The sequence below is a fragment of the Dipodomys merriami genome, unplaced genomic scaffold (genome assembly GCF_024711535.1).
Source record: "Dipodomys merriami isolate MVZ:Mamm:240054 unplaced genomic scaffold, mDipMer1.0.p SCAF_19, whole genome shotgun sequence".
In the NCBI taxonomy this organism is placed as follows: Eukaryota; Metazoa; Chordata; class Mammalia; order Rodentia; family Heteromyidae; genus Dipodomys; species Dipodomys merriami.
The window spans coordinates 2,975,732-3,002,453 of NW_027203270.1; the positions used below are offsets into that span (position 1 = coordinate 2,975,732).

The 26,722-nt window shown below is 41.9% G+C and overlaps 1 protein-coding gene across 2 annotated transcripts in view; it reads right to left on the reverse strand.

Annotated features, from left to right (window-relative positions):
• Positions 1–26,722, reverse strand: part of Cfap52 (cilia and flagella associated protein 52) — a 39,837-nt gene that overhangs the window by 4,865 nt on the left and 8,250 nt on the right. The window contains exons 2-11 of one of the 2 annotated variants that reach the window (XM_070026975.1): positions 24,586–24,785; positions 23,849–23,985; positions 21,394–21,489; positions 18,067–18,166; positions 16,688–16,804; positions 12,272–12,372; positions 8,095–8,265; positions 6,837–6,985; positions 4,352–4,497; positions 1,366–1,517 (exon numbers count right to left, since the gene is read on the reverse strand). In XM_070026975.1, the coding sequence (XP_069883076.1) occupies positions 1,366–1,517; positions 4,352–4,497; positions 6,837–6,985; positions 8,095–8,265; positions 12,272–12,372; positions 16,688–16,804; positions 18,067–18,166; positions 21,394–21,489; positions 23,849–23,985; positions 24,586–24,785 (1,369 nt within the window). Of the gene's footprint in view, positions 1–1,365; positions 1,518–4,351; positions 4,498–6,836; positions 6,986–8,094; positions 8,266–12,271; positions 12,373–16,687; positions 16,805–18,066; positions 18,167–21,360; positions 21,490–23,848; positions 23,986–24,585; positions 24,786–26,722 lie in introns of both variants that reach the window. The other variant, XM_070026974.1, reaches the window with a different exon arrangement.

Consider the following 26,722-nt stretch of genomic DNA (forward strand, 5'->3'; position numbering starts at 1 on the left):
AGCAAAAAGCTGGAATTGGAGGTATGGCTCAGTAGTAGAGCACCAGCCTTGGGGAAAAAAGCCAAGCAATAGCATGAAACACTGGGGTAAGCCCCAGTATCAGCGCAATAAATACACACACACACATACTCCAGAATCTGAAATGGTTGAGTGCTGATACGATGCTAAAAATGTTTACATTTTCAGAGCATTCAGATGTTGGATTTTTAGATTAAGAATGTTTATCCCATACCAAGAAAAATGTAAGTATCACTTTCTTCCATAGATTATGTATAGTGTTTAATGGATGGGTGGGAGGAGGAGTTGGGAACATAGGGATCTGATTCCAAAATAAAAACATACAGCAAAGGGGCTGGGAAGGTGGCTTAGTGGTAGAACGCTTGCCTTTCTTGCCTGAGACCCTGGGTTCGATTCCTCAGCACCACATAAGCAAAAAGAAAAAAAAAAAGCCAGAAGTGGCACAGTGGCTCAAGTGCTAGCCTTGAGCTGAAGAGCTGAGGGACAGTGCTCAGACCCACAGTTCAGGCCCCACGACTGGACCCCCCCGCCCAAAAAAAAAAAAAAACATACAGCAAAAAAATGCTTCTAGCCAGGTGCTGGTGGCTTACGCCTGTAATCCTAGCTACTGGGGAGGCTGAGATCTGAGGAGCTCCAAAGCCAGCCTGGCAGGAAAGTCTGTGAGATTCTTATCTCCAATAGACTACTCAGAAAACCAGAAGTGGTGCTGTGGCTCCAGTGGTAGAGCGCTAGCCTTGGGCACCAAGTGGCTCAGGAACAGAGTCTAAGCCCTGAGTTCAAGCCCTGAGCACAGAGAGGCTCAGGAACAGAGTCCTAGCCCTGAGTTCAAGCCCCAGGACTGGCAAAAAGAAAAAAAAAAGAAAAAAAAGCTTCTAACCAAAAATCAGAAATCACCTTTGCAAATTTTCTGAATTATTCCTCCAGTGAAGTTGCCATGCTCTGGTCTACTTAGTTTGGAGTCAACTCACTCGGAGTGGTGTAAGAGGTCTCTGGACACATGGCCAATTGAGGGGAAGGGAAATCTATACCCCCAGAATTCCCCTGTCCCAAGCCTTCCAGGATTCTTGTGACTGAGGGGCAAGAAGGAACTGTCCACACTAACTTCCCCAGCTTCCTTTTCTTTACAACAGTTCCAGTTAAATTAATGCAAATCAAATAATGCAAGCTTTCCCCAGAAACTTCCCACTTCTCCCAGAGGCTCCACCCTTCCCATCTGTGTCAGTAAACCCCAGCTGCCAAGCAGACCCAGGACTTTATCACTGTTGCCTTACATAAGATGGAAGTCCACCCTCCTTGGGAGTTCAACCAGGTATCCTGTCCTCCTACTTTGTCATCCCAGGTACCTACACAAGGTCCCAAATGATGCAAGTGCCATCAGTGCTGGCAGTGACACATTCCTCGTTGTTTTTCTTCACCCGGATGCAGGACACAGAGGACTTGTGCTCCTTCAAGGCCTCCTCTAGCTTCTGGGTGTGGCCACAAATCTGCCACACCCTCACCTGAAAGTCCCAAACCACAAGCTTTAACACAAACTGGAGACTTCTGAAGGGACCAGAAAAGATCCAAGAGCAGATTCACACTTGCTGAGCATGGCTTGGTTTTCTTTTTTTTTTTTTTTTTTAACGTTTCCATGCTTATCATAAGTGGGAATGGTACCCTGAAGGGCAGGGATATTCGTGGACAAGATGCTGTCATCTATGGAGCTTGGGAAATGCCACGGATGATCTGGTACCTGCATCTGCTTTCAGCAGACACACACTATGAAAATCGATCATGCCAAGGCCTCTGCTAAATTAAGTGAAATAATCTGCCTTCTCATGTCTGCTGAGCACTGTTCTCAAATTTCTGGTGCCATCAGGAAACTTCTTGGGTACCCAGAGCCATATTTAAACTTTCACATCAGCTGTTCAGTTTTAAAAGCAATGGCTGTCAAGCCCAGGAAACCCAGTACCCATTCTCCATTGCAAATATTTTCTAATACCTGCTTATTCTCCTGACATGAAATTCATAGATGATACAACCACACACCAAATTCTAAAACAATCAATATGATGCTCTCATTATAAGTAAAAAGGAATGGATAAAGGGAAAGCTGGTTATTGTAAGATGTTATTTAATGGATAAAGGCCGTGTTACAACCATGCCAGGAAACCTAGTAATGTGATCTGATGCATATACCATTTTTAAATGAATATGTTAGACTTAAAAAATAAAAATAAGAGCAGAAACTGTTCTGTGTGAGGCCTCCAGCCAGTGAGAAAATAGAGGTCTAGGGGATTAAAAACTAGAATTAAGATAAATCAGAAGAGGTTGGACATCTCTATACCTGGTAGGAGGGAAATAAGGTTACATGAAGTCAGAAAAGCATTTGAATGGTCTACATTGTCAGAGTAAAGACAATGGCAGTTTAAGATTATCCCCCAAGAGGTAGGCCAGATTCATTTTTATGCTGTTTAAGTAATTATCTTATGACATGGGTAGAGTAATGACTAGTATTAAAGAGAACAAATTTCCTTTTTTTTGTCAGTCCTGGGGTTTGGACTCAGGGCCTAGGTACTGTCCCTGAGTTTTTTTGTTCAAGACTAGTACTCTACCACTTGAGTCACAGCTCCACTTCTAGGTTTTTTGTGATTAATTTGAGATAAGAATCTCACAGAGACTTTCCTACCCAGGCTGACTTCAAATCCTGATCCTCAGATTTCAGCCTCCTTAGTAGTTAGGATTATAGGCATAAGCCACCAGTACCCAGCCTCATTCTGGTCCTCTGATCCTCATGCCAGTAATTCCTGAGTAGCTGGTATTATAAGCATGCACCACCACACCTTTTTAGGTTAGGGTGTTTTAAAGAGGGGCACTTGAATGTGGAAGTACCTGAGCGCTTTAGCCATTACTACATTTCCTCAGTGCATTCCCCCAAGCAGCTAGGTCTCTAGTACTTACAAAGCCCTGGAAGATTGTCTTTAGGAAGAGACCTACAATCGCCCAGAAGGGAAGAAAGGAGTAGATGACACGGAACTGTGACTATCACCGAGCAAGCCAAGAGCACAACTTCTGTAAACGTGATTTTCTGATCAGGCCCAGTGGCTCACACCTGAAATCCCAGCAACGTGAGAACTGGAGATCAGAAGCATTATAGTTCCAGGCCAGCCAGGGCAGAAAAGTACATGACACTCCATCTCAACAGAAAAAGCTGGGTGTTAGGTATAGTGAAGCGTGTCTGCCATCTCAATCATGGCAAGAAGTGTAAATAAGAAGATCATGGTCTAGGCTGGCCCGGGCAAAAAAAGCAAGACCTTATCTCCAAAACAGCCAGAGCAAAAAGAACTGGAGGTATGGCTTAATGGTAGAGAGCCAGTCTAGCAAGTGCAATGTTCTGAGTTCAAACTCCAGTACTGTCATAAATAAATAAATAAATAAATAAAATATAAATAAGCAAACAAACAATAGGTTGGACACTGGTGACTCACACCTATAATCCTAGCCATCAGGAGACTGAGATCTGAGGACTGAGGTTTGAAGCTAGCCTTGGCAAGAAAGACTATGAACTCATATATCCAATTAACTACTCAAAAAAAGCCAGAAATGGAGCTGTAGCCCAAGTGGCAGAGCACTAACCTTGAGCAAAAAAGCTCAGGGACAGTGCCCAGGCCTGAGTTCAAGCTCCAAGACATGCCTCCCCTCCCCCAATAAAATAAATAAGCAAATAATGAATGTATTAAGATAAATAAGTATTGATGTTTTTTTTTTTTTTTTTTTGTCGGTCGTGGGGCTTGAACTCTGGGCCTGGGCGCTGTCCCTCAGCTCTTCAGCTCAAGGCGAGCGCTCTACCGCTTGAGCTACAGCACCACTTCCGGTTTTCTGGTGTTTTATTTGAGATAGGAGTCTCACGGTCTCTCCTGCCCGGGCTGGCTTTGAACCGCGATCCTCACATCTCAGCCTCCTGAGTAGCTAGGATTACAGGTGTGAGCCACCAGCGCCCGGCTTGATGTATTTTTAAATGTGCACATATCTGCACATATACAACAATGGAGAAAAAAAACAAACATGTCACAACTCTGGCAAAACACCAACTTGGATTCACAGGTTGTTTCCATACCTGGTGTTTTCAAGTCTGTATCTCAAGTGTCTTTCTGTGAACAAATGTATTTAGATGTATGTTTTTCAATTTGTAATAAACTTTAGGGTATCATCAAAAATCTTTAACCTGACCCTCCTTGACAGTACTTGAGACTTAGTACATCTTCAAATGGATGGTGTTCTATTCATTGATTGCTCTAAATGGAGCTTTTTTGTTTTGTTTTGTTTTGAAGAAATGCATTTTTAAGAGCAGTACCTCGCCTTCCCCGCCACCACTGATGATTCTTTTACAGTCACTGGTGGTAGCAATGGCGGTCACTCCGATTCTATGAGCATTGCTAATGACATACATCAGTCGTCCGGACTCAGGGGCAAAGGCTCGAATTTTGCCATCGTCCCAAGCTGGCATGAAAGGAAGACAAAAGGCAAGCAAGGTTGGCATACTCACACTCACTCTCTGCAGACTGCCCATCCTCTAAATCATAAATGAGAATCCAGATTTAGAGAAACACCAGTAATGAACCAGGTGACAACACTCTCACCCTCTTTTCCTGCTCCTCCAAACTGCTCCCACCCGGAGCTACTCCCACAAGAAGGAAAGGTGAGCTTTGGTTGACTCTGTCTGCAGGTGTGTCTTATGTCAGGTAAGGGAGGATTCAGGGGGAGGGGGAGGGAAGGAAAGAGGGAGGCCAGTTCCCAGCTTCCCGTGAGCTATAGACCTATACATTCAACTAGTAACTTGATATCATATCTGGAATGTATCATTTAACAATTCCAAGTAATTATTGGCTTTCCTCCTCTGCTACTACAGCTTTACAATGGATGCTCCTTTCCCCATTCTCAGCTTCTTGCCCATCTCAATAAATATTGTTACCATCTATCAATCTATTCTTCTACCTGTCTATCCATCCATTCATCCATCCATCCCATTTATCCATCCATCTATTCATCCATCCATCCATCCAGTTGCTTAAATTCCTCAGAGTATCTCTATTCTACCCATCCAACCCAACTCAGCATCCAATCCATCAGCAAGTCACATCTGCCTTTACTGTAAAAATATCCAGAATCTATACACCTTTCTCCCTTTCCACTGGTACCATCCTATCCAAGCTTTAATAGTTTGATTAGTTATTTCCCACCTCAGGGCCTTAACACTTGCTACTCCTTCTACCTGAAATGCTTCTCCCCCAGGTCTCCACATGACTGGTGCTTTCTCATTAGATTTAGTGTTACCTCTTGGTAATTTTAAGTAGGATGCTCAAGGTAAATCCCATTTTAGCAAAGACTTGAGGTAGTGAGAAGAGATGGGAAGAATCTGTGGGATAATCAGGGGGAGGAGCAGCAGGCAGACAGAACAGCTAGGGCAAAAGCCCCAAGGCCAGTATGTTTGAGGAACTACCAAGAAGCTAGTGTGGTTGGAGAGGGTGAGCAGTAGGGGTAGATGTCCCAGGTGAGTAGGGGAAAGGGAGGGTGGGAGAAGGTCATGCAGGGTCTAGCAGGTTATCACCTGGACTTTATTAACAGGAGATAAAAGACTTTTGAGCCTGGCTGGATTCCACATTTTAAAACAGATTTCTGGTCTCTTGGTTGTAAGTAGATGTGGAGAGAGAGGTGGGAAGGAAGCTACTGTGGTGTCTTAGGAGGAGATGGTGGTGGCTAAGAAAAAAGAGGACAAGGTGACAAATAATGGAACCTTGACTATATCTGGAACTGGGAATCCATCAGGACACATGGACATGAGTTTATGACAAAAGCAAAGGTAAAAATGTTGGCCATTTCTGACCTGAGGATTTTTCAGCCTAAGTGCAATGCAAGCCCTGGTGACCACACTGGGTTGAAGACAGGAGAAAGCAGAGCCAAGGAAAGAAGGAATGAGGCAGGTTCTTAATGGTACCATGTTAATAAGCTGTCCCTAAAGATTTGCTTGACCTTTCATTGATGTCAAAAGTAAACTTACTTTGTGACACCCAGGGAAAATTGATGTAGATCACATATAGATGATATTAAGAAATACTTTTATAAGAAAATGTTTTTAGAAGTGAAATATTTAAAGGTAGACTATCATATCTATAATTTAGGCATAAGCCTAGCATAGGTGGCTCTTGCTCATAATCCTAGCTCTCAGAAGGCTGAGGCTTGGAGGATGAAGGTTCCAAGCCATCCCAGACAGAAAAGTCTGTGAGACTCTATCTCCACTGAACCAGAAAAATGCCAGACTGGAGACATGGCTACAGTGGTAGAGCACCAGCCAAGAGAGCAAGCAAACTGAATCCAAGGCCGAGTTCAAGCCTCAATACTGGTTAATAATAATAATACTTTGGCATAAATTGAGTTTTTAAAATTTTCCCTTTTGGAGAATAACCTAGCTTGAGTAGCATATCTTTCTCCCATACAACAAAAATGGTCTGAATACAAGTATCCTTATGCTATTCATTAAGACCTCAAGTCCTTCTCAAAATTGAATTAGTAAATTTCCCTACTGAGAGAAACAGAAAAGTGACAGGTAGCAATTGGGGAGAAAAGAAACTGCTTACTTGGTCCTTTCTAGATCAGAAAAATCCCCCACCTGGAAGGGAATGATGAGGAGAGGAGAGGCTAGACAAACCCCAAAGCCAGTGGCCCTTAATAGGCTGACTCAGGTTATCCTTCTACAGGTCAAGACTGGTGGAGAGTGAGAAGGACAAAAGGTCAAAGCCACAGTCGGAGCCCAATGCTAAATCCTGACCAGTAGCCCTTACCTGAAATGATGCTCTTGCCGTCTTTCATGAAATCAATGCCGTGGCAGGTCATGTTAGGCACGGTGATCCGAAGCAGCTCCCTGTTGGACATTGTGTGCCACACTCTAATGTCCCTCTTAGCACATGTGGCAAATAGCTCAGCGGTACCACTGCAAAGAAGCCATCCAGGAATAAGAGATGGTGCCACAAATGATATGTGGTGTTAGGCACGCCTTTGGCACCCAAATGTGTCTCACAAGGATCTAGGGCTGGATGCCTTTTCTGTGATGATTCCCCAAATCTCAGAGATTTCTCATGCTAAGTGGCTTCCCATGCCCTCAAATCCCCCATGGGAAATCTTTTCTAGTGTTTTCCCTTTAGGAAAGGTTGGGACAAAGTTGCTTTAAAAAAACAAAAACAAAAACAAAAAAGGCAGGGCACCCATGGCTCATGCCTGTAATCCTAGCCACTCAGGAGGCTAAAATCTGAGGATCTCAGTATCCAGTCAGCCCAGGCAGAAAAATCCATGAGATGCTTTTTTTTCCAGTTAATTACCAAAATGTCAGAAGTGGAGCTGTGGCTCAAGTGGTTGAATGCTATCCTTGAGCAAAAAAAGCAAAGCTCAGGGACAGTGCTCAGGCCCTGAATTCAAGCTCCAGGACCAGCACAACATTTTTTAGAAAGTCAATTTGAAGTCTGTTTCAACTGGTATAATAGTCACATTCCTTTTCAAAAAGCACTTTATTGAGGTATGACTGACACAAAGTTACATAGTTGATATATGTAACTGGATAAATTTGAAAGCAAGTATATGCTTGATAAACAACGTCTCTTGAGATAAATATTTGCATGGAAATTTTACATTAAAGGAAGAAACCCTTTCCTAAAGCATAGAAGATCTTATTAAAATTTCAAAGTGCCAGGCATTGGTACCTCACACCTGAAATCCTGCTACTCAGCAGGTTGAGATCTGAGGATTAAAGTTTGGAGCCATCCCAGGTAGATAAGTCCACAAGACTCTCATCTCCAATTAACCAGTAAAAAGCTGGAAGTGAAGGTGTAGCCAGCTCAAGTGGTAGAGCATTAGCTTTGAGCATAAAAACTAAGCAAGAGTGCAAGGTCCTGAGTTCAAGCCCCACTACTAGTAAAGTTCATGTAACTAATGGTGAATACAATAGAAAGTCTGTTAAAATAATTCACTTCATTAAAAAAATTAAGGAGAAAATTCCCTTGCATGCTGCATCAAATCCATACCATACAATATTCTGTTTCTACTTACAATGGAAAGACAATGTCCTGTACAGCTTCAAAGTGGCAAGTCGCAATGAGAGTCTCTTGGAACTCCGTAAAGCTGATGCGATAAATGTGCGATTCTTCTGTCCCTACGAAAAACTGGTGTCCTTCTCCTCGAAGTGTGATAGAAGTGACACCACCTTGTAACTGAATCTTCCTTTGAAGAGAAGCAAAAAGATAAAGTAAACTCACTCCATCAGCAGATATGTGCTGCCCATACCAAGCATTCAAGAGGGTACCAATCAGCCTTGAGATAAGCGACGAGCCTTCAAGGAAGTGGCATGCTTGGAAAGATGTGGCTTATTCATGATGCTTTCCAGCCATGGTCAGCATATGTTAAAAGGGTCATGAAGGATGTGACCCATCAGTGGGATATGTTCTAAACTGGGCTGGACAAGACAGGCAGGATTTAGTTAGAAGAGAATGGCCATGCAAGCTTATGGGTACAATGGCCTTATGTCAACTAACCCCTTTATTAATTCCATTTCTGAAAAATAACCCTAAAATCAGGCTGGGGGGGGTGGGGAACCTTTCTTTTGAAATTTTTTTTGTCCAAGCCTGGGCACTGTCCCTGAGCTCTTTTGCTCAAGGCTAGAGCTCTACCACTTTGAGCCACAGCACCACTTCTGATTTTTGTGGTGGTTAATTGGAGATAAAAGTCTGACAGACTAAAAAAAAAAAAAAAAAAAAAAAAGTCTGACAGACTTTCCTGCCCAGGCTGGCTTTAAACTACAATTCTCAGATCTCAGCCCTCCTGAGTGGCTAGGATTACAGGCGTGAGCCCCTAGTGCCTGGCTCATGGGGGAAAATCTTTAATATCAAATGATGCTCACCTTATCTAAAAGAGGGAAGAGTTAGAAACAACTTAAATAACCAATGATAATGGAGCAATTAAATGATCTATGGGATGCAACTTCATAGGTATATTTGCCTAGCCACTAAAGTGATAATCATGGAGTATGTAGTTTATGTGTATCTGTAGTATATGCTTCTATGTAGTTTATGTATTGTGTAATATATGTATATATTATCATTACAACATAAATTAGCATGTAGTAATATTATGATGCATATGGTGTTTGAAGAAAGTAAAAAAAATCAGTATGTGGGCTGGGAAGGTGGCTCAGTAGTAGAGCACTTGCCTTGCATGCATGAGGCCCTGGGTTCGATTCCTCAGCACCACATAAGAAAAAAGAAAAAAGCCGGAAGTGGCGCTGTGGCTCAAGTGGTAGAGCACTAGCCTTGAGCTGAAGAGCTGAGGGACCGTGCCCAGGTTGAGTTCAGGCCCCACAACAGGACCCCCCCCAAAAAAATCAGTATGTAAAATTTTGTACATTATTTTAAAAATTGAATAACTGGCAAAAAAAAACAGAGAGAAATAACAAAATGTTGGGATCAACAATAGAATGCTTGCCTAGAATATGTGAAACTCTGGGTTCAGTCTCCAGCATTGGAAAGAAAAACCTTGATAGCAATTGTGTATGTGAGAACCTTTAGTGATTACTTTTTCATCTTGCAATTTCCGATTTCTCCTCCCCCTCCAACACTGTTTAAAAAGTACAAACTTTAATATATATAAACATATATATATATATATGTATGTATATATTCACACACACACACACACACACACACTAACATAGCCCTGGGATCCTTGTTGTCCATATCAGTAATCTTAGCAACTTGGGTGGTGGAGACAGGAGGACTACAAGTTGAAAGCCAGGTTAGTGAGACCCTATCTTTGAACAAAATACAAAAATACAAAAGGGCTGGGCATGGCTCAAGTGGTAGAGTGCTTACCTAGCATACATGAGACTTTGGGTTCAATCCCAGTAACCCACTGTCACAAACAATTCCATGGCTGGGGGCTGTCATGTAAGGAGCCAGTATAGGAAGTGCGGTGTCTTAGAAAGTCCAGTTTATTGGTGGGACTTGGTTGTTAGCTCTTTCACTAACTAGAGGTTAGTGAAACCCCATTTCCTGGGCTTAACCCCACTCTCTCACTTGGCTTATTTATTCACTGCTAGTGCTTTACTACTTGAGCCAGGCCAGATTTTTGCTAGCTGTTCTGCAGATGGAGTCTTGTGGACATTAATGCTTGGGCTGGCTTTGAAGTAGGAGTTTCTGCATTTTAGCCTCCTGGATAGTTAGAATTACAGTCATGAGCCACCAGTGCCTGTCTCCAGGATATATTTTTACTTTACCTGGATGATAAGGTTAGCACTTATAGATTATCTGGTCTTTTTTTTTTGGCCATAAAGTTTTTTTTAATGTTTTTTATTGTAAAAATAGTGTACAGAGGGGTTACAGTTACATGCGTAAGGTAATGAGTACATTTCCTATCGAGCATTGCTACCTCCTCCTTTGTTTTTCCCCTACTATCCCTTTCCTCCCCACCTCTCCAACTCCCCTCTCCGCCCCCAAGTTGTAAAGTTCATTTTCAACATAGTGTCTTGTACATCTCATTGTTACAATGGTCAACCTGTATCCCTATTTAAACATTTTCGTTTTTCCCTTCCCCTCCCCAAATTAGAAAAATGTATATACAAGATGCAGGGCACTGAAATCAAATACACTGAAAACAGGGGTTATACTGTGGGGGAGGAACATACAAAGAAACAAAAAAAATCACATAGTACATTATAAATACATTAAAAACAATAGCAGGAAAGAAAAAAAAACATTTGTGTCCCTATCTTGGGGTTCATTTTGCTTAACATCATCTTATATGGTCATATGTACATAGCTTTTTGGCCTTTTCTGCTTGTCTCAGACAAATACTAGTTGTTGCAAATAAGAGAAACCATGGGACCTATGTTTCTTTGGGCCTGGCTTACTTCATTTAATATAATTTTTTCCAAGTCTTTCCATTTTCTAACAAATGGGGCAATGCCATTCTTTCTCATGGAGGCATAAAATTCCATTGTGTGTGTGTGTGTGTGTGTGTGTGTGTGTGTGTGTGTGTGTGTGTGTGTGTGTGTGTGTACACCACATTTTCTTGATCCATTCATCTACTGAGGGGCATCTGGCTTGGTTCCATATCTTAGCTATGGTATATAATGCTGTGATAAATATAGTTGTGCTGGTAGCTTTAGTATGGTCTTGTTTGTGATCATTTGGGTAAATGCCCCAAAGTGGGATTGCTGGGTCATTGGGGAGCTCTATTTGGAGTCTTCTGAGGAACCTCCATACTGCTTTCCAAAGTGGTTGAACAAGTTTATATTCCCACCAACAATGCAGTAGGGTTCCCTTTTGGCCACATCCCCTCCAGCATCTGTTGTTATTAGAGTTCTTGATTATGGCCATTCTAACTGGGGTGAGATAGAATGTTAATGTTGTTTTGATTAGATTGTCTGGTCTTATAGTGACATTTTTTCATGCATGAATTACTCTCAAACCAGAATATTAGTTCTGGGAGGACAAAGACCGTATCTTATTTTTTAATAGTATCTAGCACATTGGTTTGGATGGCAGTGTATAAAATTTTATTTATGTTTATCTCAATTAAATTAGTCATGGAAACTATACAGCCTGGTATCTGGCACAAGAAAATAGCTGGTGAATATTGGCTATTTGTATTTAAAAGTATTCACTATTTGCAAGTAATAAGTACTCACTGTGTAATCAATTTCATTGGATAATACAATTTTTATTGTTATTATTAAGGGGTTGTACAAAGGGTTTACAATTCCATAAGTCAGGGTATGAGTACAATGCTTCTTGGACAATCTTACCCCTTCCTTTATTCTCCCTCATTTTCCTCCTCCTATCCCTACCCACAACTTATATCATTCTTTTTTTTTTTTTTTTACATAGTGAGAATACGCTAATTTTGGAAGTTTAAAATTTGAGAGTTGTGGGAGGTGATGAATTTGTAATGTATTTCCTTTGTTGTGTCTCCATATGTGGTGTAAAAATGTAAATATTTGTTAAATGGTGGTGCCTGTCTAGGTTATAGTGGATGACTTTGATTTGAGTCAACACAAACTATTTCACTGGCAAAGAAACCATTCTTTATTGTGATTGCAACTACTCATTTTAATAGCAAGGTGAACTTCTTTAACCAAATATGACTCTGCCAATACATTTTAGTTGGTGGCCTTAGGTAAACCTCCCTGTAGCGGGTCTTTTACTCTCCCAACCCTGTCGGGCCCAGAACTTACCTGATGGGTTTATAGCTGGGGCTTTTACAAAAGACCAGCAATCCAGCTCCGGAGCCCAGCAACAAACCACCCATCTTCAGGCATCTGATAACGGTCACTCCCTAAGCAGGGAAAACAGTACTATGAGAAAGGCCAAATGGTCTCATCATTAAGAATCAATGTAGTATTACATACCTGTAATTCCAGCTATACAGGAGTTATAGGTAGGAGCACTATAGCTTGAAACCAGCCCTAGGCATAAGTTAAAAAAAAAAAAGCAGAAAAGGCCTGCGGGCATGGCTGAAGTGGTAGAGCACGCTACCTAGTACGCATAAGGCCCTGAATTCTAATCCCAGTATCACATACAAACACACATTCACACAAAAAGAATGAATACAATGCATGACACAGTGAACATGGCTGAGGCCATATGACTGTTACACATGATGGAGTTTATGAAGGTATTGGCTATGGTAGAACTTGGACATTGAATGCTAACATGGGAGTATATGTTATGAAGTAGCCTTCCTAGTCCTGCAAAAAGCAGACATGCCTCATCATCCTTCTTCCTATCACCTGCAATATTTTGCTGTTTTATTTTGTTGTAGTTGTTCTCAATTTTGCAGTACTGGGGTATGAGATCAGGGTCTTCTACATGCTAGCTCTTTTTGCTTTTTTAGACAAGGTCTTGCACTTTTTATTTTGTTGGCTCTTCTGCTCAAGGCTAGCGCTCTATCATTGGATCCACAGTGCCACTTGTAGTTTTCTGGTGGTTAATTGGAGTCTCACTTTGGACTTTCTGCCTGAGCTGGCTTTGAACTTTGATCCTCAGATCTCAGCTCCCTGAGTAGCTAGGCATGAGCCACTAGCACCTGGCTTGGTTCTTGCACTTTTTGCTTGGGCTGACCTTATTCTTTTACCTATACCTTCCTCACAGCTAAGATACAAGTATGTGGCACACACACTCAGCTTGTCTGTTAAATTGAGGCATTGTTAACATTTTGCCCCATGGTTTTGAATCACAATCCTTTCGATCTCCATCTTTCAAGTACCTGGGATTAACAGATGTGCGTTACTATACCCAACCACCTGTACATTTTGAATATGTTAAATGTTAACACTTTCACATTCAGTGGAATTGAGTTAAAGTAGGAAGTATAAATGTAGCCTTAGCAATACCAGTCTTTGAGTTATTCACAAAGTTTCTACCAAGATGCAATTCTTGTAAATGCAGATAGGCCAGATTTGCCATCTGAAGACATCACAGAAAGCTCCTTACTAACAATATTTCCTGAACTAAAGCAGTAGATACATCATCTTATCAGAAGTTAGAAACACATGGAAAATTCAAGCAATCTTCAAAGTTTAGGGATGTGTAATGACCTGCATATAGTAACTCTAAAGTTCTAATGCATGATAGTTAGAGTTTGAATATGTCTCAAAGTCACCCCGTCCCCAATGCAACAGTACTGGGAGGTGACTAGGTCATGTACCCAGACATGAATCTGCCCTCCTGGAAGGAATAATGTCATCAAAGGAGGGGGTTGTTTTCAAGAGAGTGGGGTGTACCAAGACATAGGGCTTGTTGCAAAAAGTGAGCTTGGGAAGTGATGCTGTAGCTCAAAGTGGTAGAGTGCTAGCCTTAACTGAAAAAACTCATGGATAGTGCCCAGGCCCTGAGTCCAAGTCCAATGATGGACACACACACACACACACACACACACACACACACACACACACACACACACACACACACACACACACACACACCACAAAACCACTTTTTCTGGCACGGGTAGCTTCTACCTGTAATCCTAGCTACTCAGGAGGTTGAGATCTGAGGATCACGGTTTGAAGTCAGCCCAGGCAGAAAACTCCCTGTGAGACTCTTATCTCCAATTAACCACTCAAAACCTAGAAGTGGCACTGTAGTTCAAAGTGATAGAGTGCTAGCCTTTAGCAAAAAAGCTCAGGGAGTACCCTGTTTAAAAAAAAAAAATCCTGGGTATTAGCTTTGCTCATCTGACAAAGCTCAGGGGGGTATCATTATACAGATTTATGAACTTAGAGCCTTACATTTGGTAGGGCTCTACCACTGAGCTACTCCTCCAACCCTTTTTGCAAGGTTATTTGTGTATGTGTGTGTGTGTGTGTATCTGTGTGTGTCTGTGTGCTGGTAGCAGGAATTGAACTCAGTACTCTTACTCATTCTCATTCACCTTTCTTGCCCAAGGCTTGAATTCGTACCATTTGAATCACAACTCCAGTCTGGGGTTGTGCTAGTTAGTTAGAGATAGAGTTGCTCAGTTTTCCACCTGTACTGGCTTCAAACCCCAATCCTCTAGATTTCAGCCTCCCAAGTAGCTAGGATTCTAGGCATGAGCTACCAATGTCTAGGTGTACTGGTTATCTTTGAGCTACAGTTTGGATCCCCACCCCCTATCCCCTAGGCACACAGATGGACCACAAGCCTCCTATATAATGCTTCCTGATATAGCTGGGATGACAGATAAACACCACCACACCATTGTGATGGAATCTCATGGACATCCCCCCGCCCCCCAGGAATGCCTGTAACCACTATTCTGCAGACCTCATGAATAGCTAAAATTACAGGCTTGAACTGCCACACCCCGTTATTTATTCTTCTTTTATTTCTTTCATTAGAGTTTTGTAGTTTCTCCGTACAGATCTTGTATTCAAGCTAAAAGCATGAATATTAAATAATCATATGATTAGGAAAATTCTGACATTTCCCCAAGAGCGCAGTACTACATTTCAAAGTTTCTTGAGAATATCTGTTAAGGAGATAGAACCATCTGCTCTGTTATCCGAAGTGAAATAGACAGCAGCAGAGCCTAGCACAAACTTTCAAATTCAAAGTTTAGTAGAAACAGCTCTTGAGATGTTCTGGGGTGCAGGGAATAATAGCACTTATTATATAAAATCATTATTTGATGGTGAATATTTTATTTTGGTTTTAATTCAACATTATTAACTGGATTTTTTTTTCTTGGTCATGGGGCTTGAACTCTGGGCCTAGGTGCTATCCTTCAGCTCTTCAGCTCAAGACTAGTGCCCTACCACTTGAGCCATAGCACCACTCTTGATTTTCTGAGTGGTTTATTGGAGATAAAGAGTCTCATGGCCTTTCCTGCCTGGGCTGGTTTTGAATCATGATCCTCAGATCTCAGCCTCCTGAGTAGCTAGGATTATAGGCATGAGCCACCATGCCCGGCTATTAACTGGATTTTTAACCAGAGTTGTTAGAAATTTTGCAAATATGAAGAATTGACTATTTTTAGGTCTCATTCATGACTTATCTGTTGAGGCTAAAACCCAAGATCTTATTATTACAGTACAAGAAAGGTATATCTCCAATTAACCACCAGAAAACCAGAAGTGGTGCTGTGGCTCAAGTGGTAGAATGCTCACCTTGAGCTGAAGAGCTCAGGGACAGTGCCCAGGCCCAGAGTTCAAGCCCCATGGCCACCACCAACAAAATGTATATGTATATGTATGATCTATTAGATAAAAGGGCGCCCCTCAACTGGGCTGAGACAAATGACAAATGACAAATGACAAATAAGGATCCAAATCCTAAAGCAACAGCTCTTGTGCTTTGAAAAAGTAAAAGTAGTTCAGGTGCTGAGTCCATATCTAAGGATACCTAGCAATGGTATTGCCTTAGAAGGAACCAGAGAAGCCAGCTTGAAGAACTAGCCAGAACCCTTTGCAAATACAGATGGAACTTTGGGAATATCACTAATTTGTGAGCATTTTTTTCTGTAGTGTGTGTAAGTGTGTGTGTGTGTGTGTGTGTGTGTGTGTGTGTGTGTGTGTGTGTGTGTGTGTATGTGTCTGTGTCTGTGTCTGTGTCTGTGTCTGTGTCCTGGGGCTTAAACTCAGGGCCTGGGTGCTATCCCTGAGCTTTTGTGCCCAAGGCTAGCACTGTACCACTTGAGCCTCAGCTCTACTCGTCTGGCTCTTTTGGGGTGATTAATTGGAGATAAGAGGCTCACAGATTTTCCTACCCAGGCTGTCTTCCAACTGTGTTCCTCAGATCTCAGTTCCCTGAGTAGCTAGGATTACAGGCCTGAGCCACTGACACCTCACTTCTATACTCTTTTTTTGTTTTAATTTTTTTATGCCAGTTCTAGGGCAGCCTGACACGTTTGTCCCACCTTTTTACTCAAGGCTGGTTCTCTATCACTTGAGCCACCATTTCATTTCCAGATTTTTCGTGGTTAATTAGAGTTAAGAGTCTCACAATTCATCTTCCTGGCCTGGCTTTTAAACCTCAGGCCTCAGATTTTAACCTCCTGAATAGTTAAGATTACAGGTGTGAGCCTCCAGCACTCGGCAACTCTACTTTTTCTGAATGAAAGTCTGTGCTACTTGTGGAGGGCAAAGGCTATTGTGAGGGTCTCCACTCACCAAACTGTACTTGTCCTTCTTAGGCCCAGTGTCTGCCATCAATTTGGTCTTGGGATTCACTTTTAGAACATCTCCAGTTGTGGTACCAATGTAGAAAAAGCTGTCATCATCTGCCATCTGGGAATAGAGAAACAGAAACCTGGAAACATGATCAGAGAGAGGATAAGAGTCCTTTGAAATCCTGTGAGGACTAACAAGATGCTCATAGTGAGGTCTATCTCCCCAGAATCAAAGACAGTTAAGAACTGCTCTGGAAGGAGCAGTATCCTTGCCAAATATAAACCTAGAAGAAATATTAGTCTCCAGTTGACCTGTGCATTTCACTTGACATCTATTTTGGTCTGATAATAGCATGTACAATCTGCCTCGTGTCTACCCCTGAGACACCTAGGATGAAGGTGTACTCCTTCAAAGAGGCTATAGCCAGGCGCTGGTGGCTCATGCCCATAATCATGGCTCAAACCAACCCTGGCAGGAAATTCCATGACACTCTGATCTCCAACTAACCACCAAAAGGAAGTAGAGATGTGGTTCAAGTGATAGCCTTGAGCAAAAAAGTTCAAGGACAGTGCCCAGGCCTTGAATTCAAGTCCTAGAATTGGTGTGCTCATACACACACAGACACACACAGACGCACACACACACAGACACATACACACAGCTATAATTTGCTTCACTTCATAAGTTTCCAAAGTCTAATTCATAAAAAGACTATGAATTAAGCCAGGCACCAGTGGCTCACACCTATAATCCTAGCTACTCAGGAGGCTGAGATCTGAGGATCACAGTTCAAAGACATCACGGGCAGGAAAGTCCAATTAACCACAAGAAAACCAGAAGTTGTGCTGTGGCTCAAGTTGTAGAGCTCTTGAGCTGAAGAGCTCAGGGACAGTGCCCAGGCCCAGAGTTCAAGCCCCACAACTGACAAAAAAAAATGCTGACTTAAATAAGAGGAATAGATCCATGGAGAATGAAGTCACAAGATATGAATCCACATTCAAAACATAAGAACAATTTCTCTTTATGGGAGAAACATATTTAAACAATGAATTTTACTATCAGAACCTTATTTCCAGTACTGTAATCAACATTGGTGGCATAGAGATGTGTCACTGTGTCTGAATGCCACCTGTCTACATCACTTCCTCTGGGGGAGGCAGGGTTTGGGTGTCTGGTGACAGCTCAGGTCCCAGTTGATACAGGACCTGAAGCAGTTTCTCCTCCTCCCCTGAAGACAGTCCCAGAAATGAAGTCCCTCCCATCTGGATCTTGTCATCCACATTTGTACACCCACACATGCATACACACACACACACCTCCATCAGAACTGTTAACAAGAGCTAATAGTTACTTCACATGATCCTTAAAGGGACACTTACGGAAATACTCATAACTATTCTTTTCAACTGTCCTGTCTGGCACTCTGTAGGCCGGATTTTTCTATTTGGGAGATCCAGTTCCCACACTCGAATTGTTCCACTATAAAGAAAAATCATAATTAGGTGGATATTTATTTAATGATCACTTCACATCTGTTTTATATTTTTCTGTATTCTCTCCAAGGAGAAGCTAGAAGAAAAAGAATCAAATCTCTCTTTTTTTTAGGGTATTTTTACGGCCTACTCTCTACTTAGGATCTTCTATTAAGTCTGCATGACAGCTGTGAGACAGGTTTTTATGATCCTCATTCTCCAAATGAGATGAAGCAAACCAGGAATTCGCACTTAGCTATCTACCTTGAGGTTGTACTGTGTAGAATCAAGGAAACAAATACAGAGCAAACCAGAGTTCATTCTTGTTCTCCTCCTTTCTGGCAAGTACATGTGTGTGTGTGTGTGTGTGTGTGTGTGTGTGTGTGTGTGTGTGTGTGTGTGTTGTGTGTGTGTGTATGCATATATATACATATATGTATATATATGTATATGTATATATATATATGTATATATATATATGTATATATAGATATTTGCCAGAAATACCATATATAATATATATATATATGGTATATTTTTGATAGTTGTTGACATTGTGAAAAAGCTAAGGTCCAGATGCTAAACATATACATTACCATATATACTTCTCTTTTGGTTTTAAGAATGCCTATTAATTTGCAATGTACTATTACATATATTATATATTATATATATGACGCCTATGTTAACTGTAGTCATCACATCACACAATATATACAGTCTGAGTGTCCATCAGTAGATAAATAGATAAAGAAAATGTGGTATAGCTGCCGGCCAGTGGCTCAGGCCTGTAAGCCTACCTACTGGGAAATCTGAGAACCGAGAATCAAGCTTGGTAGACAGCCCAGGCAGGAACATTCATGAGATTCTTAGTTCCAATTAACCACCAAAAAAACAGAAGTGGGGCTGTGGCTCAAGTGGTAGAGCTCCAGCCTTCAGCAAAATACTAGAGGATAGCACCGAGGCTCTGAGTTCAAGCCTTAATATCAGCGCGCGTGCGCACACACACACACACACACACACAAATGTGATAGATAGATAGATATGGTACATATACATATATATATATATATATATATATATATATATATATATATATATCTGCAAAGGAATACTCTTCATCCTTAAGAAGGAAGTAAATCATGTCATTGGTGACAATATGGATGAACTCAGAGGACTTAGGCTAAGTGAGACAAGCCTGGTATGGAAATACAAACAGTGAATGATCTCATTCTTGTGGAATCTAAAGGGCCATACTTACAGGAACAGAGTTCCTGGAGGCTGGGAAAGGGGGGAGTAAGGAAAACTTGTTTTGAGGACAAAGTTAAGATATTGAGTTATATAGAAAACTTTTAAAGGAAAATATCTTGTACAGAGAGACCTGTCTTAAAGGAAGGAAAAAGGAAGACAAAGTAGTTCAAAGTTAAATGAAGCACTTCACACAGGACTAAATGTCTGGTTGGTATTTAATAATTATATGTTGAGTTAATCTGACTTAGTAGTTGTATAAAAAATATCAAAATAGGGCTGGGAATGTGGCTTAGTGGTAGAGTGCTTGCCTAGCATGCATGAAGCCCTGGGTCGGATTCCTCAGTACTACATACACAGAAAAAGCCAGAAGCGGCACTGTGACTTAAGTGGTTAAACAAAAGAAGCTCAGAGACAGTGCCCAGGCCCCGAGTTCAAGCCCAGGACTGGCCAAAAACAAAAAATCACAATAAACATCACCAGGATTTCTTGCCAGGTGCTGGTGGCTCATGCCTGTAATCCTAGCTACTCAGGAGGCTGAGATCTAAGGATCTCTGTTCCAAGCAGCCCCAGCAGAAAAGTTCATGAGACTCTTATTTCCAATTAACCAGCAAAAAGTGAAAGTAGAGGTATGGTAGAACACCAGTTTTAAGCAGAAATAGCCAAGCAAGAATGAGAGGTTCTAGATCCAAGCCCTAGAACCAACACCAAAAAAAAAAAAGCATGTACTTTGACCTTATATTTTCAAAGCTGTTATATTTGAACCTGTATGTGACATGAAACAAAGATGCTCTTATGCCTTTTAGCAGTAGTGGGGTTTGAACTCAGGACTTTGGGATTGCAAGGCAAGTGCTCTACCACTGAGCCACTTTCCCAGCCCCAAGGACCTCAGGTTTGCTAGGAAAGTGCTCTACCACTTGAGCTGCACTAGGCATCCCAAGAATGTAGAACAAGGAGTTCAATCTGTAACTGACTGTAAACAATCAATTGTGATAACTCATTACCTTTGACCAGCCGCTTTTATGTCTTTTATGTGTGTGTAACCTTTTCCTCAAATGCCAATCAGGGAGCTATCTAATTGACAGTTATTTATTTTGTTAGTTGGATATAGGCCTCTGTTCTGAGGTTCAGCTTGATCACCATGAGCTGGTTGAAGCCGATCCTACTAGAAATGATGTCATATGGTTAATCATTTAAATATTTGAACTTCCTGGCACAGTTCATTTGCAAAATAGTGAGGAGCTGGGAAGGTAGCTTAGCGGTAGAGTGCATGCCTTACAAGCATGAGGCCCTGGGTTTGATTCCTCAGCACCACATAAATAGAAAAAGCCAGAAGTTGCGCTGTGGCTCCAGTGGTAGAGCGCTAGAGCTCCCAGACCCAGAGTTCAGGCCCCATGACCGGCAAAAAAAAAAAGAGCAGGTAGTGAGAAATTCCAAGTAGTCAGTGAATCTTCGCAAACTATACAAATTCCTTGAAAAGCCCAAACTAGAAATCACATGTTTTCAGTAACAAAAAAAGGAACCTGAATTCAGTGAATCTACAGAAACTGTGCAGTAGGAACCATAGCATTTTCCAAGAACCTTAGTGAAAAATGCCTAAACATTTGTTTGTTGACAGCCCTGGGGCTTGAACTCAGGGCCTACGCACTGTTCCTGAGCTTCTTTTGCTCAAGGCTAGCACTCAACCAATTGAGCCACAGCGCCACCTCAGATTTTTCTATTTATGTGGTACTGAGGAATTGAACCCAGAGCTTCATGCATGCTAGGCAAGCACTCTTCCACTAAACCACATTCCCAGTCCCCTAAACATTTGAATGACTGCAAACATTCTGAAAATTATGATGTAAAGTATTGGTCCAGGACTACAGGCATGCGTCCCCAAACTGGTATGACCGTGTTTTCTGGGCAAACAGCTAGATTATCTGTGATTTCTGACTGATGATTGTGACGTACTCTCCAGCAGTAACAAACATTTCATCCCGGCACCTGGAGAAGACCATGGTGGTGGCATTCCCAACGTTGAGGCCAGCTGCTGGACTGCCGCAGATGGCATCTTTCTTGGCTATGCTCCACACCACCACACTGCCAAGACAAGAAGAAAAACAAATGGAACAAAACAAAACAAAAAATGCAGGCTTTCAAAATAATCAGCAAGGACATCAGTGACTCCAGAAAAGAAAAACAACAAACAACGAAACAAAATAAGTTACCAACAAGGGAACAAAAATTACACTGGTTAGCTGGATGCTAGTGGCTCATATCTGTAATCCTAGCTACTCAGAAGACTGAGATCTGAGGATCATGGTTCAAAGCTAGCCCAGGCAGGAAAGTTCATGAGACTCTTATCTCCAATAAACTATCAGAAACTGGAAGTGGCACTATAGCAGAGTGGTAGACTGTTTGCCTTCAAGTGAAGAGCCCAGGGACAGTGCCCAGGCCCAGAGTCAAGCTCCACGACTGAACAACAACAAAAAAAAAATTACACTGGTGCTCCCCCAACATCCATCTTTTCAAGCACAATGGTACTGGAAGTAAAATGTTTTAAAAGCTTCCAAGGAAAACAAGAGGCTAAACATCAATGAACCTGTCAGTCAAGTTGGATGCTAAAATAAAGACATCTACAATATGTAAACATGGAAGTTTAACATCCATTCATCTCTTGTAAGAGTTTTCCTTGGTGATGTGTTGCGGGGAGCGGAGATTGTAATAGAGGTACAAAAATCCAGCCTAGAGGCCTGGCTGGATAAGAGGCAGAGTGCCAGTTAAGTGAGCAAGCTAAGCCAGCATGAGACCCAGAGTTCAAACCCTAGTATTAACAAAAATTAATGGCAATAATTTTAAAATACTACACAAACCTCATACACTATTTTTCTTCAATAGACTGTGTCTTTAACATCTATATTAGAAATATGTACTGAACTGTAGTGTTGCATTTTTCCCCCAAATAGAGTGCTTTTATTATTTGCTTATTCATTTTGAGATACGGTCTCACTAGTTCACAATCCATGCTCCTAATTTCTGAGAGTACAACAGTGCACCATCATATAACTGTCATTTTGGGGGTTTTGTTTTGTTTTGTTTTTGGCATGGAGGAGATGTGGGTACTGGATCTTGAATTCAGGGCCTCTCACTCTTACTCTGCTTTTTCTTTCTCTCTCTCTCTCTCTCTCTTTTTTGGTCGGTCATGGGGTTTGAACTCTGGGCATGGGTGCTGTTCCTGCGCTCTTCAGCTCAAGGTGAGTGCTCCACCACTTGAGCCATGGTGCCACATCTGGTTTTCTGGTGGTTAATTAGAGATAAGAGTCTCATGGACTTCCCTGCCTGGGCTAGCTTTGAACAGTGATCCTCAGATTTCAGCCTCCTAAGTAGCTAGGATTATAGGTGTGACCCACCAATGCCCAGCTGACTGTGCTTTTTCATTCAAAGCTAGTGTTACTCTACTACATGATCCATGCCTCTAGTCTAGCTGTTCTTTGCTAGTTATTTGGAGATAAAGGTCATGTGGACTTTTCTGAGCACACTGGCTTTGAACTGTCATTTTCAGAAATCAGCCTCTGTCCTGAGCAGCTAGGTATGAACTAATAGCAACCAGCTTCTACAATGCTTTCAATATACTTTTCTTCTTTCAATTCATTAGTTTGTGTTCTTAGCTTACCAAACTTGACTGAGTCCCTCAAGGTCAACATTCATGTCTTGACAAGGCAAGTGTAAAAATGTGGAATTACACTGCCAAGGTTTATCACCAAGCTCTGTCACCAGCTGGTGAATTTAGCTTCTCAATCACCTTTAGATATCAACATCTTCCTCCTGAAGGAGAAGCTGTGTGGCTTAAAGGACATGACATGCGATCATGCTCAGTTCAATTGCTATCCCATAGCAAGTGCTCTAGCAATGCTAGAAAATGACCACCATTGGCTTCATCATCCTGTCTTCTTTTAGAACAACAGTTCTTGAATTTAGCTATAGGTTAGAATTACCTGGGAAGCTTTTATAAGTCCAAGAGTCCAAGCCAATCAAATCAGACACTGAAGGTGGCTCCAGGCATCAATAGTAGCTTAGAAGATTGCCAGGCTGACACTCACTTTTTTTTTTTTTTTTTTTTTTTGGGTCCGGTCGTGGAGCCTGAACTCTGGGCATGGGCACTGTCCCTCAGCTCTTCAGCTTAAGGCTAGCACTCTACCACTTGAGCCACAGCGCCACTTCCTGCTTTTTTTTTTTCTTATGTGGTGCTGAGGAATCGAACCCAGGGCCTTGAGCATGCAAGGCAAGCGCTCTACCACTGAGCCACCTTCCCAGCCCGACACTCACTTTTTTTGTGGTACTTTTCTCATAGGCATTTCATGAACTGCACACTCAAATACAGCCACACCAAAAGAGGGCATTAGAGGGACCAGAATATCTGACACTTCTGGAAATACGCTAAACAGATTTAATTTCTTACCTTCCATCATCTGGGCCTCCAAGTGATACCAAGTACAGTTCATTAGGTGAAAAGGCGAGAGCTTCAATTTTGCCCTTGTGAAGGGACAGCCGAGCTAGCAGTTCGTTCTTCTTATAATCCCACAGGATAATATCTGCCTGGGAACAAGAATCTACTGTCAGATGAGGTGCTGCTGTTTACACCTAGAATCCTAACTATTCAGGAGGCTGGGATCTAAGGATCACTGTTCCAAGCCAGTCCAGAAAGGAAAGTCCATAAGACTCTTATCTTTTAACCAGCAAAAAAGCCAGAAATGGAGGTGTGGCTCAAGTAGTACAATACTAACCTTGAGTAAAAATGCTAAGAGACAGCACCTAGACCCTGAGTTCAAGTCTCAGGTGTGCACGCGCGCGCGCACACACACACACACAACACATGGTCAGATGACTGATAAGCTTTCGTATAAGCAGAATAATAGCTCCAAAAATAGTAGCTCTCCTATGTACTACAAACATGACAAACAGCAACAAAGACAGTCTTTTATTCTTAGATATTATCAGTCCCAAGCTTCAATGTAGTATAAAACACAGCAGATTCCTCACCAGCAGCCAATAGAAGTAGAAATGACTTGGAAATCAAAGGGTGAGGAGGAAGGGTAAAACACAATAGCCTACAAGCTAAGATCCTGGGGTGCCACTGGTCTTCTGGGAAAGCATCTAAAAAGAAACTTAACAATGAACTATGTTCACTCCATTTACCTTGAAGCCCATGAAAGTGACTTGGCCTGAAGCAATGTAATTTCCACTCTTGGAGATGGTCATACAAGAAACATTGTTGCCATGGCCATGGAGGAACTTCTGCTCATTAGTATTTATGGCCTGGATAAGGACAGTGCAGCCCAAGGGGTAAATCAGATGTTCCTGATCAGGATGGCATTTGAGACCTGCGGGAACATGTCCTAAAAGAGAAATTTAAAAAAGAAAAAATTATAAACCATGCTCTGGTGACTCACAGCCTGTACTCCTATCTACTCAGGTGGCCAAGATCTGAAGATCACAGCCCAAAGCCACCCTGGGGCAGGAAAGTCCATAAGATTCTTTTTTTTGGGGGGGTCCAGTCGTGGGGCCTGAGTTCTGGGCCTGGGTGCTGTCCCTCAGCTCTTCAGCTCAAAGCTAGTGCTCTAGCACTTGAGCCACCGTGCCACTTCCGGCTTTTTTCTTTTTGCTTATGTGGTGCTGAGGAATTGAACCCAGGGCCTCGGGCATGCAAGGCAAGCACTCTACCACTGAGCCACCTTCCCAGCCCCTCCATAAGATTCTTATTCCCCAGAAAAGCCAGAAGTGGAGTTGTGGCTCAAGGGGTACGAGTGTCAGCCTTAAGCAAAAAAAAAGCTAAGGCCCTAAATTCAAGCCCCAGTTCAGGTTACACACACACATACACAACACCAACCATTATAATCAGGTACAGAAATGGCTGGTAATTTTTTAATGAGAGTGCAAAAGACAATACCTGCAATACACCTTGGTTCAATTAAAATAAGTACAGGGCAACAGGTAATCTTATTTTTTATTTCCTGGACAAGAAGCCTGGCACTGTACATCACTTGTCCATCTTGGCTGTGTATCAATCCCAAGGGATCCTGGTCAAGTCCAGATTCTGGTCTGAGGTCTGGGGTAGTGTTCAGATTCTGTGCTTCCCGCAAGCTCCGAGGGATGTTGATGCTGGTTCTAGAGGCCCGATTTAGACAAGATTATTCTAAGGGCTAATTTTCCTAATCCTCAAAAGTGTGAGAGCTCTAGCACAGGCAGCTTGTTTGGGAGAGAAAACAGGCAGAAGGGGAGATAGAGCCCATTGGCAGCTCAGTGGTCATCCTGTGAACATAAAATCTGGCTTCTGGGGGCTGGGAAGGTGGCTCAGTGGTAGAGCGCTTGCCTTGCATGCATGAGGCCCTGGGTTCAATTCCCCAGCACCACATAAGCAAAAAAAAAAAAAAGCTGGAATTGGCGCTGTGGCCCAAATGGTAGAGTGCTAGTCTTGAGCTGAAGAGCTGAGGGATAGCGTCCAGGCCCAGAGTTCAGGCCCCACGACCGGACCAAATTAAAAAAAAAAAAAGAAATCTGGCTTCTGTTACTTAGCACAATCTCCTCCAAGCTCACTCTTCTTTTTGTTGTTGTTGCTTTGTTTTGCTTTTAATTATTATTATTAATATAATATAATACATTATAATTATAAAATAATTAATATTACTAATATTAATTATTATTTATCATTAATATTAATTATTATTACAGGGGCTTGTACTCAGGGCTTCCAGCTCTCCTTTGGCTTTTTCTTCTCAAGGCTAGTGCTCTACCACTTGAGCCACATCTCCATTTCAGGTTTTTTTGTTTGCTTGTTTGCTTTGGTTTGCTGGTTAATTGGATATAAGAGCCTCATAGCCTTTCTACCATGGTAGGCTTCGAACCAGGATTCTTAGATCCCAGCCTACTGAGTAGCTACGCTTCTGTTTTTAAGGCTGAACATTATTACTTTTGTGTGTGTGTGTGTGTGTGTGTGTGTGTGTGTAAGAGAGAGAGAGTTTAGTTTTATAAACCCATTTCTTTGTTCTTGTAATACTTAGGCTGTTTCTGTTTGTGAATGACATTGCAATGAACATGAGAGTGTAATCAGTTTCTCTTCAAGGTGCTGCTTTTATTTCCTTTGGATCTATATGCAGATACGGGGTTTCTTGATCATATGGGGGTTGTATTTTAATTTTTAAAATTATTTTCTGTAATGCTTTCTATAATGGCTATAACAACTCATTCCCACCAACAGCAGGGATTCTGATCACATCACATTTCCACATTCTCATCAACAACTTGCTATCTTTTGTATGGTGATAGCCATTCTAAC